Source organism: Mytilus trossulus, chromosome 7 (assembly GCF_036588685.1).
Source record: "Mytilus trossulus isolate FHL-02 chromosome 7, PNRI_Mtr1.1.1.hap1, whole genome shotgun sequence".
Classification (NCBI taxonomy): domain Eukaryota; kingdom Metazoa; phylum Mollusca; class Bivalvia; order Mytilida; family Mytilidae; genus Mytilus; species Mytilus trossulus.
This window is the reverse complement of record NC_086379.1, coordinates 84,925,014-84,942,075: the sequence shown is the minus strand read 5'-3', so window position 1 is coordinate 84,942,075 and position 17,062 is coordinate 84,925,014. Positions and strand designations below refer to the sequence as shown.

General features: G+C 34.1%; 1 protein-coding gene across 1 annotated transcript; it reads right to left on the bottom strand.

Annotated features, from left to right (window-relative positions):
- Positions 1 to 1,476: 1,476 nt before the first annotated feature.
- LOC134726047 (uncharacterized) lies at positions 1,477 to 15,284 on the bottom strand. Its single transcript, XM_063590432.1, has 4 exons — positions 14,812 to 15,284; positions 6,422 to 6,577; positions 2,784 to 2,985; positions 1,477 to 1,967 (listed from the first exon to the last, which is right to left on the bottom strand). Exons 1-4 carry the CDS (start codon positions 15,049 to 15,051, stop codon positions 1,861 to 1,863), a joined length of 705 nt encoding a protein of 234 aa, XP_063446502.1. The 5' UTR covers positions 15,052 to 15,284; the 3' UTR covers positions 1,477 to 1,860.
- Positions 15,285 to 17,062: the final 1,778 nt, after the last annotated feature.

The following is a 17,062-nucleotide window of genomic DNA, read 5'->3' as shown; positions in this document are numbered from 1 at the left end:
CAACAAAAATGTGAAATTTTATTTTATTACAAAATCATAACAACATATAATTTAAATAATAAAAAAATAGAATGATGATATGTCAGAAGCAACATGAATGTTAATCACTCACATTCATTAGGATTTTCTTTGTATGGAGCGCAGGAGGGTCAAAATGCGTAAATGAGTATAGTGTTTCTCAAAATCAATTTCTCAGCCATGCCCTAAGTGCCCCAATGAAAGATTGGCAGGCACATCAGCAGCTTCCCTTAATCAATGCACTACTTTTTTAGCTGGAAAAAACTTGTCACGTGTTGATTTTAAGCGAAGGAAGCGCTCCTCCCTTGACGATAGTTTTTTTTTGTCTACGAGATATCGACCTATCCTGTGCAGTTGTAATTTGTCGATATCTGTTTGTTAGTCTCTAAACTGTTGCCTTTTGCACATTAAATTGAGCAATGATGTCAGCAACCCTCATTCCGGTATCAACCAGTTCAAGACCTTTCTGACTGTCATTTTCGGCGAGGCCTGGACGACGCCCCATGCAATTTTTTCAAAGGTGTTTGTGTTTTTCTTACCAATGGTGTGTTTCTGAACGTTAGTGAAAAAGAAATTTTTAAATTCGTTTTAAAAGTACAGGTACAGAAGGTAAAACATTATTTACACGTGCAAAGCTGAAATGGCGCGAAATCAATTAGCAGGGAAAAAGTACGACTGTTTTAAATTACAGGTAAAACTAAGAATGATATCAATGATGTTTAAATATTTTTTTCCAAAAACAACAACAAAAAATTTATAAAAAAAAAGTGTTGCTAAACTTTTTTGGCTCAGTATATTTTGACTTACATCTATCTTTCCAATTGTGAATTTTTCATTTCTAAGCAACATCTCCAGCAGCACCTGCATATGGGGTATATATCTCCCAATTGATACAATATTCCCGTGCTTGTATTTCCTATCATGATTTTCTTGATAGAGGGTATCATCAGCTCAGTAGTCAGTGCTTCGGTACTGACATGATTTAACAAACTTTACTAAAATTGTCTGTTTATAAATTTTGAAATTATTATGAAACTAAGGTTTCAACTCCCTCAGGCAAAGTTGGCTTTAGACGAATTTGGCTATTTATTTTTGGTATTTTTGACATATAGCTCTTCAACGATTTTCGGTACTTATACATCTTCGGATTTCAAATGTTTGGCTTTGAGCGTTCCTGATGAAGGTAAATCCAGAAAAGCGCTTCGGACGCAATAAATTATAAAACGTGTTGTTTTCCATTTTTTGCTGCTCACAAGGAAGCTTTTAAACCAAGAGTTCCAAATGTTGAAGATGGAGAAATATTAAGAACTATGTAAGATACAAGGGTCAATAGTTTTTCATTAACATAAAGAAGGAGATGTGGTAAGATTACCAATGAGAAAACTATCAGTATCAACCAAAGTCGAGATTGATTGAGTGTTGTTTGTCTAACATTGAAGGACTCACACAACACAATGCTAGTACATTATTATGCTTTAATATCAAAACATTAATGTTCATCCATTTCATATATACACTGTACAGACACAATTGTAATAAATATCTAAATTGCACAAAATAAAACGAGTAATTGACAGTATCTTTACTTATTTTGATTCCCTAGTAATCTGATGTCGTAGTGGACACAGATAAATGCCGTAACAGAATCAATAAAGAATGGAATAAAATCAATATGTACACCGACTGTCATATAAATCAAAAGAGTGTAGAATAACATCTGCCTGTATGCCGACTGTTATATAAATCAACAGAGTATGGAATAATATCTGTCTGTACACCGACTGTCATATAAATCAACAGAGTATGGAATAAGATCTGTCTGTACACCGACTGTCATATAAATCAACAGAGTATGGAATACGATCTGTCTGTACATCGACTGTCATATAAATGTCTGTTTCCTGATGTTCGTTTATTGTCTTCCTTCCATGCTAATCCTGTCTCCTCCCCTACAAAAGCAAGAACACTTTTATTGATCCTATTTGTGGACGGATTGTAACTACTTATCAGCTCTCATCAATGTAGTATATTTGTAAAAATGAAATAAATAAATCTGAGTAGCGTTGACTTTTAACTAACCTGTCAGTATATTATAACTTTCTCTGATTTGATATGTTCTGGGTAACCTTGACCTATAACTGTAATCTGTGAGTACATTACAACTTTCTCTGATTGGATTTATTCGGAGTAACCTTGACAAATAACTAACCTGTGAGTATATTATAATTCTCTCTGATTGGATATATTCGGGGTAACCTTGACCTATAACTAACCTGTGAGTATATTATAACTTTCTCTGATTGGATATATTCGGGGTAACCTTGACCTATAACTAACCTGTGAGTATATTATAACTTTCTTAAATTAGATATATTCGGGGTAACCTTGACCTATAACTAACCTGTGAGTATATTATAACTTTCTCTAATTGGATATCCTCTAGGTACCCTGGGTCCTAGCAGATTCCCTAATTTATTGTGTGTCCTATTGTATTGTGTGAAGTAACTCTGTGGAGACTGATCCGGTTTGAACTTGACCTATAACTTACCTGTGAGTATATTATAACTTTCTCTAATTGGATATCCTCTAGGTACACCGGGCCCTAGCAGAATCCCTAATTTATTATGTGTCCTATTGTATTGTGTTAAGTAACTCTGTGGAGACTGATATATTCGGGGTAACCTTGACCTTTAACTATAATTTGTGAGTACATTATAACTTTCTCTGATTGGATTTATTCGGGGTAACCTTGACCTTTAACTAACCTGTGAGTATATTATAACTTTCTCTGATTGGATATCCTCTAGGTACACCGGGCCCTAGCAGATTCCCTAATTTATTATGTGTCCTATTGTATTGTGTAAAGTAACTCTGTGGAGACTGATCCGGTTTGACAACTTTCTTCATATCTACACCCTCAGTCTGGTCGATTCTGTTTCTCAGTGATATCATGTGAAGTCTATTCGCCTGTTATATAATAAACAAGTAAACTGTGAGTATTTCAAGTAAATCACATTCACAATTTCAATGGAATGAAACTTAAAATTTGAAGAAATTAAATGTAAATGAACGTGAAATGTGTTGTGACGTCTCGTGATGAAATCTGGTATACTTTTAATCTGCTGGAGGATTTATATTGATATGTACTGAAGTAAATTGTAGTGAAGTTTATAGATACGGTAAATTAAGATAGGATCCATATAAACTCAGTGATTCTTTCAATACTAGTACACATATTCTTAAAGGTTGCCAATTAAAAATAATCATTACAATCTCTAATATTGTTTTCATTGGTACCTCATTTTTCCCCAATTAAATCAAATATATTGTTAAACAGCAAAATCGATATATAATAAAGGAATGTTATAAGTGTTTCAAAAAACAATGCTTTTGTTTTCGAAATTTAAAACATAACTAGATATATATTGCTATGATTTCTACATCCTATCTATACCGACAACTTATATTTGTCATTGCACAATTAAGGTTGTGATTTTTTTTCTCTGTTTACGACGTTAATACTAAATCCGTTTGAGGTACACGTACTGATTGGAGAATATGATTTATTTATTAGTCGTTATTGGCTTTGAGTCTATTGTTTTTTATGTCAGTTGCTTTTGTTCGTCTTTCCGATTTGTTGAGTTTAGTCAATTGCTTGTTGTGCTTTCAATTTGTGATTGTGTTGTGTGGTTGCACCGCTGTCCAAAGTTAGGAGGAGGGAGGAGCGCTCTTAGATTTGTTAAAGCACACCACACCAAGGCACAAATCTATAGTTCGGTGGTCTTTGTTGGTTCTTTTGTTTCCACAAATTATTTTGTTGTAGATTGAATCCTTTGTTTGTCTCATTTCTATTTGTTTCACAGTTTTTCGCGTCCGACCTTTTTTAAGCGATTAAACAGATATATTTTTATTTTTTTATTTCATATCAACAATGTTGACATCTATCTCTTACCACTTTCTATCACCAATAATATATTTCTTACATCTTGTGATTAAACCCTCTACCAAACAGTAAATATTCATCAATGTTCTTTTATCAACTTTACCACTGCTTGTCCTAACAATCGATATCTGTTCAAGATATAACTCATTTGGAATGATTTTTTGTGTTGTTGAAAAGTTTTTACGGTATATGAATTGATAGGTTGATGTCTGACCTAGTCTGCCACCAAACACACACATACATGTATCTAATTTTGGTGAACATAAAGCGGCGCCATCGCTGACTGGTAATTTTAAAAGGTTTCTCCACTATTTAATTAGAAGAATTAGTTATTCTTGTGTCTGCAGTTTGACCAAATTTACTTCAGACTCACTTTAATTTACCTTGCATTTGCAAACCGACAAAACAGACGTAAAAATGAAAAGAAATAAATGTAAATGAAATTTAAAGTGAACCTATTAACAGTGAACCTATTTTAAAACAGTATTGTATATCGACAATGCATTACAGCGATATTGTGAGTTTTTAGAGCGTGATAAATGAACATTGACGATAAAATGACTACTTAAATGTACGTTAACATTATGTAATAGCTGTGTGCAAATAAAATGGTTTCCTTTACAACCTGCACTACAACAAACAAGTCCCAGACAAATTATACATACCGGTAATTGATCAGTCTATCGTCACAGAACAAATACAGTTATATTAGTACATGATTTACAACATTTAATTCAATACATGTAAATAAGAAGATAAATGTATAGCACGGACAGACCTAGACAATGATTTAGTTTCTAATAAGTCACTTTTAATCCCGGGGGTGGGGTGAATGGGGAGAATATCTCGAAGGCTATTAATCGGGACTGTTTTGCGAATGCTTTTCGCCAGACTTAGTTATTATCCATTCTCGATTTTATCTTAGCTACCAATCACGCAATATAGTATACTGTATTGGTTTTGCTCATTTTTGAAGGCCTACGATGACCTCTGCGTCAGTTAGTTGTCTCATTACAAAAACAAACAACACCTTTTTTTATCTATTATATTGGAGCCTCATTTTCGTTTTGCGTTAAGTTATTCCCCTAGTCTGTGTCTTTCACTCGTAGTCTCTCATACTCTTTTTAGAGTGGCTCTTGTATGTTTTATGATGTTGTTTTATCAAAAAAATTAGTCTAGTAGTGAACTACCCAATATCAATTGTTGCATGCACAAGTCCTTATTTAGTGTTAATTCATCAGCCCCTTAATACCATCGTTTGTTTTGGTTATCAAAAAGTGTGTCCCTCCCTGCCTTTACAAAAAAGCCATAAACGCTCAAAGACAATATGCGGTTGTCTTCAATTAATCTGGATGAAACTGAAGATTGATATATACGAATGAAAGAAGTTCACTCATTATCTTGATATGGTTCATTGTTATACAACTAGTAGGTCTAGCTCAGTAAAACCTGGGTCATCCCAGAAACTCCTCATGTAAAGTGTTTTCAGTTGGCCAGAAACACATAGCCAATATCGCGTTGATCAACCAGTTACCATGTTTTTCGCTTCCCTAAACCTAAAGCGGAGACTCGCATTTTCTTTAGCAATCTCTAACTTTTTTCTTGTTTTCTAAACAGAAATATTTAAAAGTGCGACAACTGGTGAGTCACACGCAAGTTACAGCCTGACGACCATGACGGACACAAAGAACTTAGGGTCAACTTCACTTAGCATAATTTGAACCTAAATGTTCGGATAATTTAATTGGTTATCAAAAGTACCAGGATTAAAATTTTATACGCCAGACGCGCGTTTCGTCTACACAAGACTCATCAGTGACGCTCAGATCAAAATAGTTAAAAAGCCAAACAAATACAAAGTTGAAGAGCATTGAGGACCCAAAATTCCAAAAAGTTGTGCCAAATACGGCTAAGGTAATCTACTCCTGGGGTAAGAAAATCCTTAGTTTTTCGAATAATTCAAAGTTTTGTAAACAGAAAATTTATAAAAATGACCATATAATTGATATTCATGTCAACACCGAAGTGCTGACTACTGGGCTGGTGATACCCTCGGGGACGAAACGTCCACCAGCAGTGGCATCGACCCAGTGGTGTAAATAGTTATCAAAATTGATCAATTTATAAATCATTACCTTAATGGATAATTGTTTGACACAAAGACCATAAATAATAAAATTATTCTAAAATTAAGCATTAACATTTTATAGCAAAATTGACGAACATAAAATTAGCTGCTCTTCCTTCGAACTTTTATTCTATGAAATTTTAAGATTTTTTGTATTCCAAACTTAAAGTCTAGCGTGTATTTTATGGTTAGTTGTTTTACGTTCAGTGACAAATATTTCATGTATATTCAGGACAAATTTATCAATATCATTACGCGTCTTTGATTGGTTATTCTAAAAATAAGCGTCAAGCGCACACACATGGTATTTATTTGATTAGACGATTACTTACAGGTACAATATCTTTCTCTCTGTAGGTACCAGTGTAATCTGTATCCCAGCCCCGTTTATCATCTGAAGGATGGGACATTTTTATCTGAGAACGGTGCATAGACGGACATAAAGGCGGCCGTCGTACTGAGTTTAAACTTTTACTCCCGCTGAAATACTGAAAGAAAAAAATACATATATCTTACTGAAGCATTGTGGCATAAATGTACAGTTCTAGATTGAACCTGATATTACTTCATAAAAAATAAGAAGATGTGATAAGATTGTCAATGAGATAACTCTCCAAAAGAGAATACATGACACAGAAATTAACAACTATAGGTCAGCGTACGGCTTTCAACAATGAGCAAAACCCATACCGCAGCGTCAGCTTTGAAAGGGTTCCGAAATAACAAATGTAAAACAAATCAAACGAGAATACTAACGACCTGATAAATGTACAAAATCATGAACGAAAAACAAATATGCTTATACACAGCATCAAACAACGACCAATGAATTACAGACTCTTTCCTTGGGACAGGCACACACAGAAGGCTCGTATAGTCAATCTTTTTTTTTATATAGATGCTCTAAGATCCGGACTGATCGCAGTTGTGACATTTTAAAATTTTGAAATGAAGTTTATTTGAAATGATTTATCAAATAGAATTTAGTCCCAAAATATTATTAGAGAGCTTTCAGTGCATCTTTTGCCTAGAGGATGGTATGTATGAATGTAGGGTTACAGATTTTTTTTTCAACTGCTACATATAGTGTCGACAAAACAATTACTATCAAATATATAAAATATCCAATGGATTCGTCTCCAAGTTGTTAAGTATTTTCTAATAATATTAAGATATAATTCTTTATATACTGCTAATCTCCAACCACCACTTTGTTGTTAAAAAAGTTTGAACAAAATATAAATTTGAATCGGCAGAATTTTAAACATGACAATCCTTTAAAGGAAGATATTGAATTGTTTCTATAATATTCATCATACAAGAACCCTTCCGAGTGGAAAAATATCACGGTAGATTGGGTAACCTTGAAAATGAATAAAAGAATGAAAACAGTTTTGCAGAAGTCTTACCTCCTCCGTGGTTTCCATTTTATATCCTTGATAGGATTAAGAACGATTTGTTGTAATCCGTATTTTACCAAAGTAATATGAATATTAAGGTATATATTTAATCTGTAATACGTTTAAAATGTGTTAAAAATATAAACACGTCTAAACCTATTCATGGATCAATTTTTAAGTGATATGTAAATTTCCATTATTGGTATACTTATTAAAGTTTTCTATCACGATGTCTAAATATAAGAGCAGGTTATACTTCAAATAATACGACCATCTCTCCTTCTGACGAGAAGGTTTGTGTGCTGCATTCCAATCGACAAGATTGGTACCATAGGCTTTTCTTGTCATGGTCAGAATTATACGGATATATATTCATATAAATCACGCCGTCCTGCTCATACATGAATAATTTGCCACTAGACGTTAAGCAACCAACAATCAATCAATCAATTTACAAACAATAAATGTGTTGACGAGAGATCTGTTTGTAATATTCATATCTTCTCATCTTTTCCAAGTAATGATAAGCAATGAAGTTGTTACGTTTCATTTTAAAGACTTGTTCGAACTATTTAAGGAAAGAATATACCATTGAGTAAACAAAATTTGTCTCGCTTTCTGTGACATTCCTTTAAGGCGAGACAAAAAAGGCTACTATTTGTAGACAGAATTCGCGGTTCAGTCGCTTTTGTTGTCGTTAAACTTGTTGTTAATGAGCTGTGAAGAGAATGATATGAGAATTATAGAATTATTTTGTGAAGAGAATGATATGAGAATTATAGAATTATTTTGTGAAGAGAATGAAGAGAATGATATGAGAATTATATTATTATTTTGTGAAGAAATATGTTTGATATGAAATATGGCAGAGTTTGATTTCATTACTAAAACTGATAATTGCAATACAAACAGATAAACAGCCTAGCAACATCTCAATTTAGACATATTAAATATCTTTTGATATGAATTTATTCATTTATTTTGATTGAGATTTAATGATATATTAAATGTCCTAATTGATATAACTATTGACTCTATAGAGCATAATTATTCAACAAGAAATATTGTATTTTAAATAAAATGCAGAAACATAAACCATTTATAAAAAGATTAGTAAAGCGAAAATCAATCGTTCTCCGTGTCAAAAGACACAAAACAGCATCAACCCAGATGGTTGATTAATCGATTGATTCGTTAATTGTTAGTTGGTTGGTTCGTTGGTTTGTTTGTAGGTTCGGTTGTTCGTTTGTTGTTGGTTCTTTGGTTCATTTACGTTCTTTTAGTTCATTTACGTTCGTTCGTTCATTCATCAATTATCCAGTCATTTCTTGGTCTTTCCTTAGTTCATTTATTCATTCGTGCATTCAAAGCGATAGACAACCGACAGTTCATTAACAATGTCCTATTTAAAAGGTCAACCTCTGAACCACCCCGACGGCCGAGTCATATATTTGTACTTTAATTATTTAACATATAATCCTATTTTTTTATCTTACAAACTACATGTAGAATTTGTCTATAAAGTAAATCAATGTGTAACTGTGTGAGATGACTTATCGATGATATTGAACTAACACTTCATTTCTGAAGAGATCATAAACTGCCTTGTCAAGATAAAAATAACCATCTTCATAGCATAGTAACAATGGCATGACGTTTTATAAGAAGACTGAAGCGTTTTACTTATAGTTTAGTTACATGCCATGCATGATTTAAGTTTTATAACGATATTTAGAGGGGACTGAAGCGTTTTACTTATATTTTAGTTACATGGCATCATTTAAGTTTTATAACGATATTCAGATAGGACTGAAGCGTTTAACTTATATTTCTGGTTCTAAAGAGCCTGTGTCCCACTGCTAGGTATATGTGCGCCTTCAACAATGGAAATTCTCCATCATTGTGGACTGCATTATGATTCATGAATAAAATCTCCTTTTTTTGTTAACTTTGTATTGGGGGTTAAAAAAATCGTTTTACAGTTTATCTCTATCTTCTATCGTCTCCAAAAACAAAACGGTAAACTTCGTTATTTAAGGGCAATAACTCCTATATCATGGAGATAGCCAACTATTTCATCATGTTCATCTATGCTGACCGTTTTGTAAATCTTGCTTTGCTGAACATTTTTTCCTTTTTATCAAAAGTGTCATTAATCTTTTGTATTCTTCAAGATAATAAGCAACACACGAATAATAGTCGGAATGGTCAATCAAGGGCAATGACTCCTTCATGGATGTCAACTGACAATTTTGGCTATGTTGACTTATTTGTAGATCTTTTCTCATTTTTGCTTTTTTAATTTTATATTTGTCTATTATAACTTTGAACATAATACGCAACAATGAAAAAAAAAATTAATATAGGGCATTGTATATAGCTTTAACAAGAAGTCGACTGACAATTTCCTCCATGTCTTGCTGTCAGTGTTAGTGCAAGTTCATCTTGTAAAAAATATAGCATAAACAGGGAAGGTATACTTTTAAATCCTGAAAGGATGACAAAAAATATGAGGCAGCCCTGGTATTCAGCGTTCTAAAGGATTTTTCAAACGGCAACTGGAATTTAATTGACTTTATGTAAATATTGATATGAGATATATACTTGTCTGTTGTTTGATTTATATGTGGAAAGTAAACACCACAAGTACAAATTATTTATTAATCCGGTCATTCAACATTGTGACAAACGATTTAAATGTATATTTTATATTTACCGTCATCGCTTAATTCGATCAATTCCAAACAATGGTCTTCATACTCAGATTAGAACTGAAAACGGATTGAATTCGCGATTATCTCTTCCTACTCGCTGAGACCTAATGTTTCAGAGTGGTTATATTCTATTTGTATACCCTGAAAAGGGGTACACAGAACTACAATAAAACACCAACAGCTATGTGGAAATATTCTTTTCAGTGATTTTGATGATTCACTTTTATTTATTTTTCTAATACTTTACTTTAGCTAAAGAAGATTTTGACAGTGATTTCATGAGAGGTAGTTTTGAAAAAAAAAAAAGTAATTAAACTTTTCAAAACTAAATTTATCGAATTCAATAATGGGTTTAAGGTTTTAAATGCAAGAAATCAACAACGTATAAAATTTCCCCATTAACGTTGAAAAAGTCATTAACATCTAAATGATATGATAGAAATCGGTTTAATTGAATGTTATCTTATTTTAATGGGTTCTAGATCATGTTAGTCGTAGAGTAATACAGATTATTTAATAAAATGAATGGGAACAAGGAGGAATGATCCAAAGTATTACACTTTACATCAGATCTCAGAAACTACCAGCAGAGAAAAATGATGCAAACATAGACAAACAACAAACAACGGCCAAGACGTATTACAGATAGCCTTACTGGGCACAGTGGGGTTAACACAGATAACGGCCAAGACGTATTACAGATAGCCTTACTGGGCACAGTGGGGTTAACACAGTTTGTTCTGTAGCAGTCTTCAAACCTTTGTACTTCCAAGGGGAGATTTGATGTAATCATGACACAAACTAAGATATACTTATAGAGGTCAGCAATAGACTGTTTCTGTTTAATATGTCCACTCTATATCGTTCGAGCTTAAAATGGAATAACCGTTTCGCAGATGATATCGGATATGTTCCTTATGTCGTAGCTAATCCCCTTCCCTTTTCACGAATATAACCTACAGAATTAGACTTTTTACATAGGTCATACACAAAATACAAGACAAAACTTTTACAACATACAGTATTTTAGATGCCATTCATTTAATATAGCTTAAATATTGATACAGAGACAGAGTGGTCCAGACTACCAGTATTATATGTTATATAACAAAAACTATTGAAGGGTTCCTACTCCAGTGGCAACTGTCTTGTTACTTGATTTTAGAAGAATGTGTCCGACTCCGGGTAGGTGATACGTTTTCTGGTAAACTATAACCTTGTGAACTTATATTCCCGACTCCGTGAGTCGGTCTAGTACAAAGCAGGACAAAGAGATGATGATTGTAACATAAAATGAAATAACGTAACTATAAAGTATACTTGAACGAAGTTAACGGTACCATAGAATAAATGGTTACAGCGGGAGGTTAACGGTACCATAGGATAAATGGTTAATGCGGGAGGTTAACGTTACCATAGAATAAATGGTTACAGTGGGAGGTTAACGTTACCATAGAATAAATGGTTACAGTGGGGGGTTAACGGTACCATAGAATAAATGGTTAATGCGGGAGGTTAACGTTACCATAGAATAAATGGTTACAGTGGGAGGTAAACGGTACCATAGAATAAATGGTTACAGCGGGGGGTTAACGGTACCATAGAATAAATGGTTACAGTGGGAGGTTAATGGTACCATAGAATAAATGGTTAATGCGGGAGATTAACGGTACCATAGAATAAATGGTTACAGTGGGAGGTTAATGGTACCATAGAATAAATGGTTACAGCGGGAGGTTAACGGTACCATAGAATAAATGGTTAATGCGGGAGATTAACGGTACCATAGAATAAATGGTTACAGTGGGAGGTTTACGGTACCATAGAATAAATGGTTACAGTGGGAGGTTTACGGTACCATAGAATAAATGGTTACAGTGGGAGGTTAACGGTACCATAGAATAAATGGTTAATGCGGGAGGTTAATGGTACCATAGAATAAATGGTTACAGTGGGAGGTTAACGGTACCATAGAATAAATGGTTACAGTGGGAGGTTAACGGTACCATAGAATAAATGGTTAATGCGGGAGATTAACGGTACCATAGAATAAATGGTTACAGTGGGAGGTTTACGGTACCATAGAATAAATGGTTACAGTGGGAAGTTTACGGTACCATAGAATAAATGGTTACAGTGGGAGGTTAACGGTACCATAGAATAAATGGTTAATGCGGGAGGTTAATGGTACCATAGAATAAATGGTTACAGTGGGAGGTTAACGGTACCATAGAATAAATGGTTACAGTGGGAGGTTTACGGTACCATAGAATAAATGGTTACAGTGGGAGGTTAACGGTACCATAGAATAAATGGTTACAGTGGGAGGTTGACGTTACCAAAGAATAAATGGTTACAGTGGGAGGTTAACGTTACCATAGAATAAATGGTTAATGCGGGAGATTAACGGTACCATAGAATAAATGGTTACAGTGGGAGGTTTACGGTACCATAGAATAAATGGTTACAGTGGGAGGTTAACGGTACCATAGAATAAATGGTTACAGTGGGAGGTTAACGGTACCATAGAATAAATGGTTAATGCGGGAGGTTAATGGTACCATAGAATAAATGGTTACAGTGGGAGGTTAATGGTACCATAGAATAAATGGTTAATGCGGGAGGTTAACGGTACCATAGAATAAATGGTTACAGTGGGAGGTTAATGGTACCATAGAATAAATGGTTACAGAGGGAGGTTAACGGTACCATAGAATAAATGGTTACAGCGGGAGGTTAACGGTACCATAGAATAAATGGTTAATGCGGGAGATTAACGGTACCATAGAATAAATGGTTACAGCGGGGGGTTAACGGTACCATAGAATAAATGGTTACAGTGGGAGGTTAACGTTACCATAGAATAAATGGTTATAGTGGGAGGTTAATGGTACCATAGAATAAATGGTTACAGTGGGAGGTTAACAGTACCATAGAATAAATGGTAACAGTGGGGGGTTAACGGTTCCATAGAATAAATGGTTACAGTGGGAGGTTAATGGTACCATAGAATAAATTGTTACAGGGGGGGTAACTGTACCATAGAATAAATGGTTACAGTGGGAGTTTAACGGTATTATAGAATAAATGGTTAATGCGGGAGGTTAACTATACCATAGAATAAATGGGTATAGGGGGAGGTAAACGGTACCATAGAATAAATGGTTACAGTAGGAGGTTAACGGTACCATAGAATGATTGGTTACAGTGGGAAGTTAACAGGACCATAGAATGAATGGTTACAGTGGGAGGTTAACAGTACCCTAGAATGAATGGTTACATTGGGAGGTTAACGGTACCATAGAATAATTGGTTACAGTGGGAGTTCAACAGTACCATAGAATAAATGGTTACAGTGGGAGGTTAACGGTACCATAGAATACATGGTTACAGTAGGAGGTTAAAGGTACCATAGAATAAAATGTGAATTATACATAATGATTTTGACGGTACCAAAGAATAGCAGGCAATCGATGCAGGAGGTTAAGGCTAATATAGAGATCTTAACCATGAGTATTCTAGCTCAACATCACCATTAAAACAATTCAAAAAAATAAGATTAAATCCACGGATGAAGAAGTGCAATGATAACACAGAATAAGACTTGGTTATATTTGATTTTCGTGTATATATTGTTTTGGCCGTTAGTTTTCTCGATTGATTTTTTTCCATATTTGTTATTTCGCCCGAGAGCCTACATTGCGGCCATACGATGATCTATAGTTGTTATAACTTAGTCTATGCCATTTGGTCTCTGGTGGAGAGTTGTCTCAATGGCAACCATGCCACATCTTCCTTTAATTGTTATGTTGATAAACAGCTATAAAAAAATGTTAGCAATTGTCCGCAGTGATCTAAAAAAAAAGGTTCAGAGTAGTTGTTATACAATGTACTGATTTGGTTGTCAGTTCAACGTACCGACTTGCTTTTTCTTCCTGAAAACATATCAATACGATTTGATGCCACTGTTCCATTACATCTACATCTACATCTACATCATACGACGATCCATCAGCACATTGATGATTATACGTCGGCGCATCGCAAACAGACACTTAATAAAATATAATAACTAATTTTGTGCAATAATTCAAAAATAATTTTGTGCAAAAACAAAACAAAAATTAACGCATTTACATTATTTACAAACAGGTTTATAGATATCTAAATATACTGACTCTGGATCAGTATTTTAAACTGATCCAGGGAGTTAACGCTGATGATGTTTTGTGGGAGTGAGTTCCACAGTACAACAGTGAATGGAAAAAAGCTGTACTTGAAATAGTCTGTTCTTGAAAATTATCTCAGGCTTAATTGTGTGAAACGGTTTGAAACTTGTATTAAAGACAATGAGTGACTGGTTTGACGCTGTTTTACCGATAAACAAGCAATTCTTCCTACTTTTCGCCATTTAAAATTATAAATAACAGAAAATAGCTTGAGAAAACTTCCAGATATACTCCTGTGTTGCCTGTAATTGAACACAGCTGCATCTCAAATACAGTTTTTGAGGGAATATTAAGCTGAAGTTTCTTGTTGGGAATATTAAGCTGAAGTTTCTTGTTTTTCCCCGAAACTATCCTAATCGTAAGACTAATCGAGACTAACCTGTTTAGTTGTAGTTTTATATTCCTCTTGTAAGTTCCACGGTGGTTTGGTTATAGTCAGTGTACTTCTATGCATAGGTCTAGCACCACGTCCGTACGCATAGGGAGCAGATTTAATCCTATCATTATAACTCGTGGAGGACACTATAGGGTAAATATAGCCACCTTCAGTTAATATTGTTGTGGCACATTTTCCTTGTCCGTGACCCAAAACTTTTGGGGTATAAGCTTCAGTTTTCATTTTAACATTTACTGGCAAAAACTTTGGCACATAAAAAGACTATATTTTTGGTAGTGTAAATCCCGTCTACATTTTAACTTTACAATCTGATAATACGACAGTTAAACAATTCCTATTGTAAATTAAATCAAATTTGTGACCTAATGAATTGTCATTACCAAATCAATCGAGTCGGTTATACAGGTGTAGCATGTTTACCTGTTATAAATTAGTTAATACCTGACGACCAAATACTTCTAAAATACCTGTGACGTTTTAACTTTTTTACTAATACTGTCAATTACTAGAGATTGTAGTAAATAATTTAAGAAAACATTTAATATAGCTCATTGAATAGATATCTAGGGGAGCTATTGTTAACGTTTACTATGTCTGTTTCGTGTATACATTCCGTAATCTGGGATCCGTTATTGATGAATTAATTCGATCTACTCAATTAACTCCATTGTTAATCACCGATATGTTATCAATGGAATAATCAATGTGTTATTTTAGCTACTGTTACACGAAAGCAATTAAAAAGGAGAGATAAAAATGTTTCAAAATTACAAATATTTATTTGAAAGACAGAAAAGTATGTGTTCATCACCGGACGAGTAAGAAAACAACGATTGATTGTTGATAGCTTAACGTCCAGTGGCAAATATTTCATGCATGTTCAGGACGAAAAGTATAATGATAAATTGAACAAGAATGCACACGCTGGAATGTCTCGCCTTCTTTACTAATCATTGATATTATGTTGATAGTCCTAAATATAAAGCTTTATTACAACTTTCACATAAACTTAACATTAACCAAGAAAACTAAACATTGACCAATGAATCATGAAAATTAGGTCAAGGTCAGATGAACCATGCCAGGCAGGCATGTACAGCTTACAATTCTTCCATACAACAAATATAGTTTACCTATTGCTTATAGTTTAAGAAAAACAGACCAAAACACAAAAACTTAACACTTCAAACAATCAACCCTGAAAATGAGGTCAAGGTCAAATAAAACCTGTGCGACTGATATATAGATCATAAAATATTTCCATACACCAAATATAGTTGGTATTAGAAAAAAAGACAAAAACTCAAAACCTTAACTTTGACCTCTGAACCATGAAAATGAGGTCAAGGCCAGATGACACCTTTCAGCTAGACATGTACACCTTACAATCATTCCATACATCAAATATAGTAGACCTATTGCATATAGTATCAGAAAAACAGACTAAAACACAAAAACTTAACTATAACCACTGAACCATGAAAATGAGGTCAAGGTCAGATGACACCTGCCAGATGGACATGTTCACCTTACAGTCCTTCTATACACTGAATATAGTAGACCTATTGCTTATAGTATCTGAGATATGGACTTGACCACCAAACCTTAACCTTGTTCACTGATCCATGAAATGAGGTCGAGGTCAAGTGAAAACTGTCTGACAGGCCTGAGGACCTTGCAAGGTACGCACATACCAAATATAGGTATTCTATTGTTTATAATAAGAGAGAATTCAACATTACAAAAAATCTGAACTTTTTTTTTCAAGTAGTCACTGAACCATGAAAATGAGGTCAAGGACATTGGACATGTGGCTGACGGAAACTTCGTAACATGAGTCATCCATATACAAAGTATGTACCATCCAGGTCTTCCACCTTCTAAAATATATAGCCTTTAAGAAGTAAGCTTACGCCGCTGGATCACTATCCCTATGTCGAGCTTTCTGCAACAAAAGTTGCAGGCTCGACAAAAATCTCATTGAAGAGAACAATCTATTCATGGTAAACAGGAGAACAAAAAAAATTAAGAAGGTATGGACAACTAAAACAACCACTTACCAGGGATGGGGAGGGGGTCCTTTTTGTTGCTGTGAAATCTTCTAAAAAGTTTAAAGTTGGTATAATCAAAGCACTGACATACTGTTTACTCAGATGACTGATTTAAACAATGGTTACAATTCCCATCCTCTGTAGACAGCTAGAAGTAACTTACATCAGCCTTACCTCCAGTA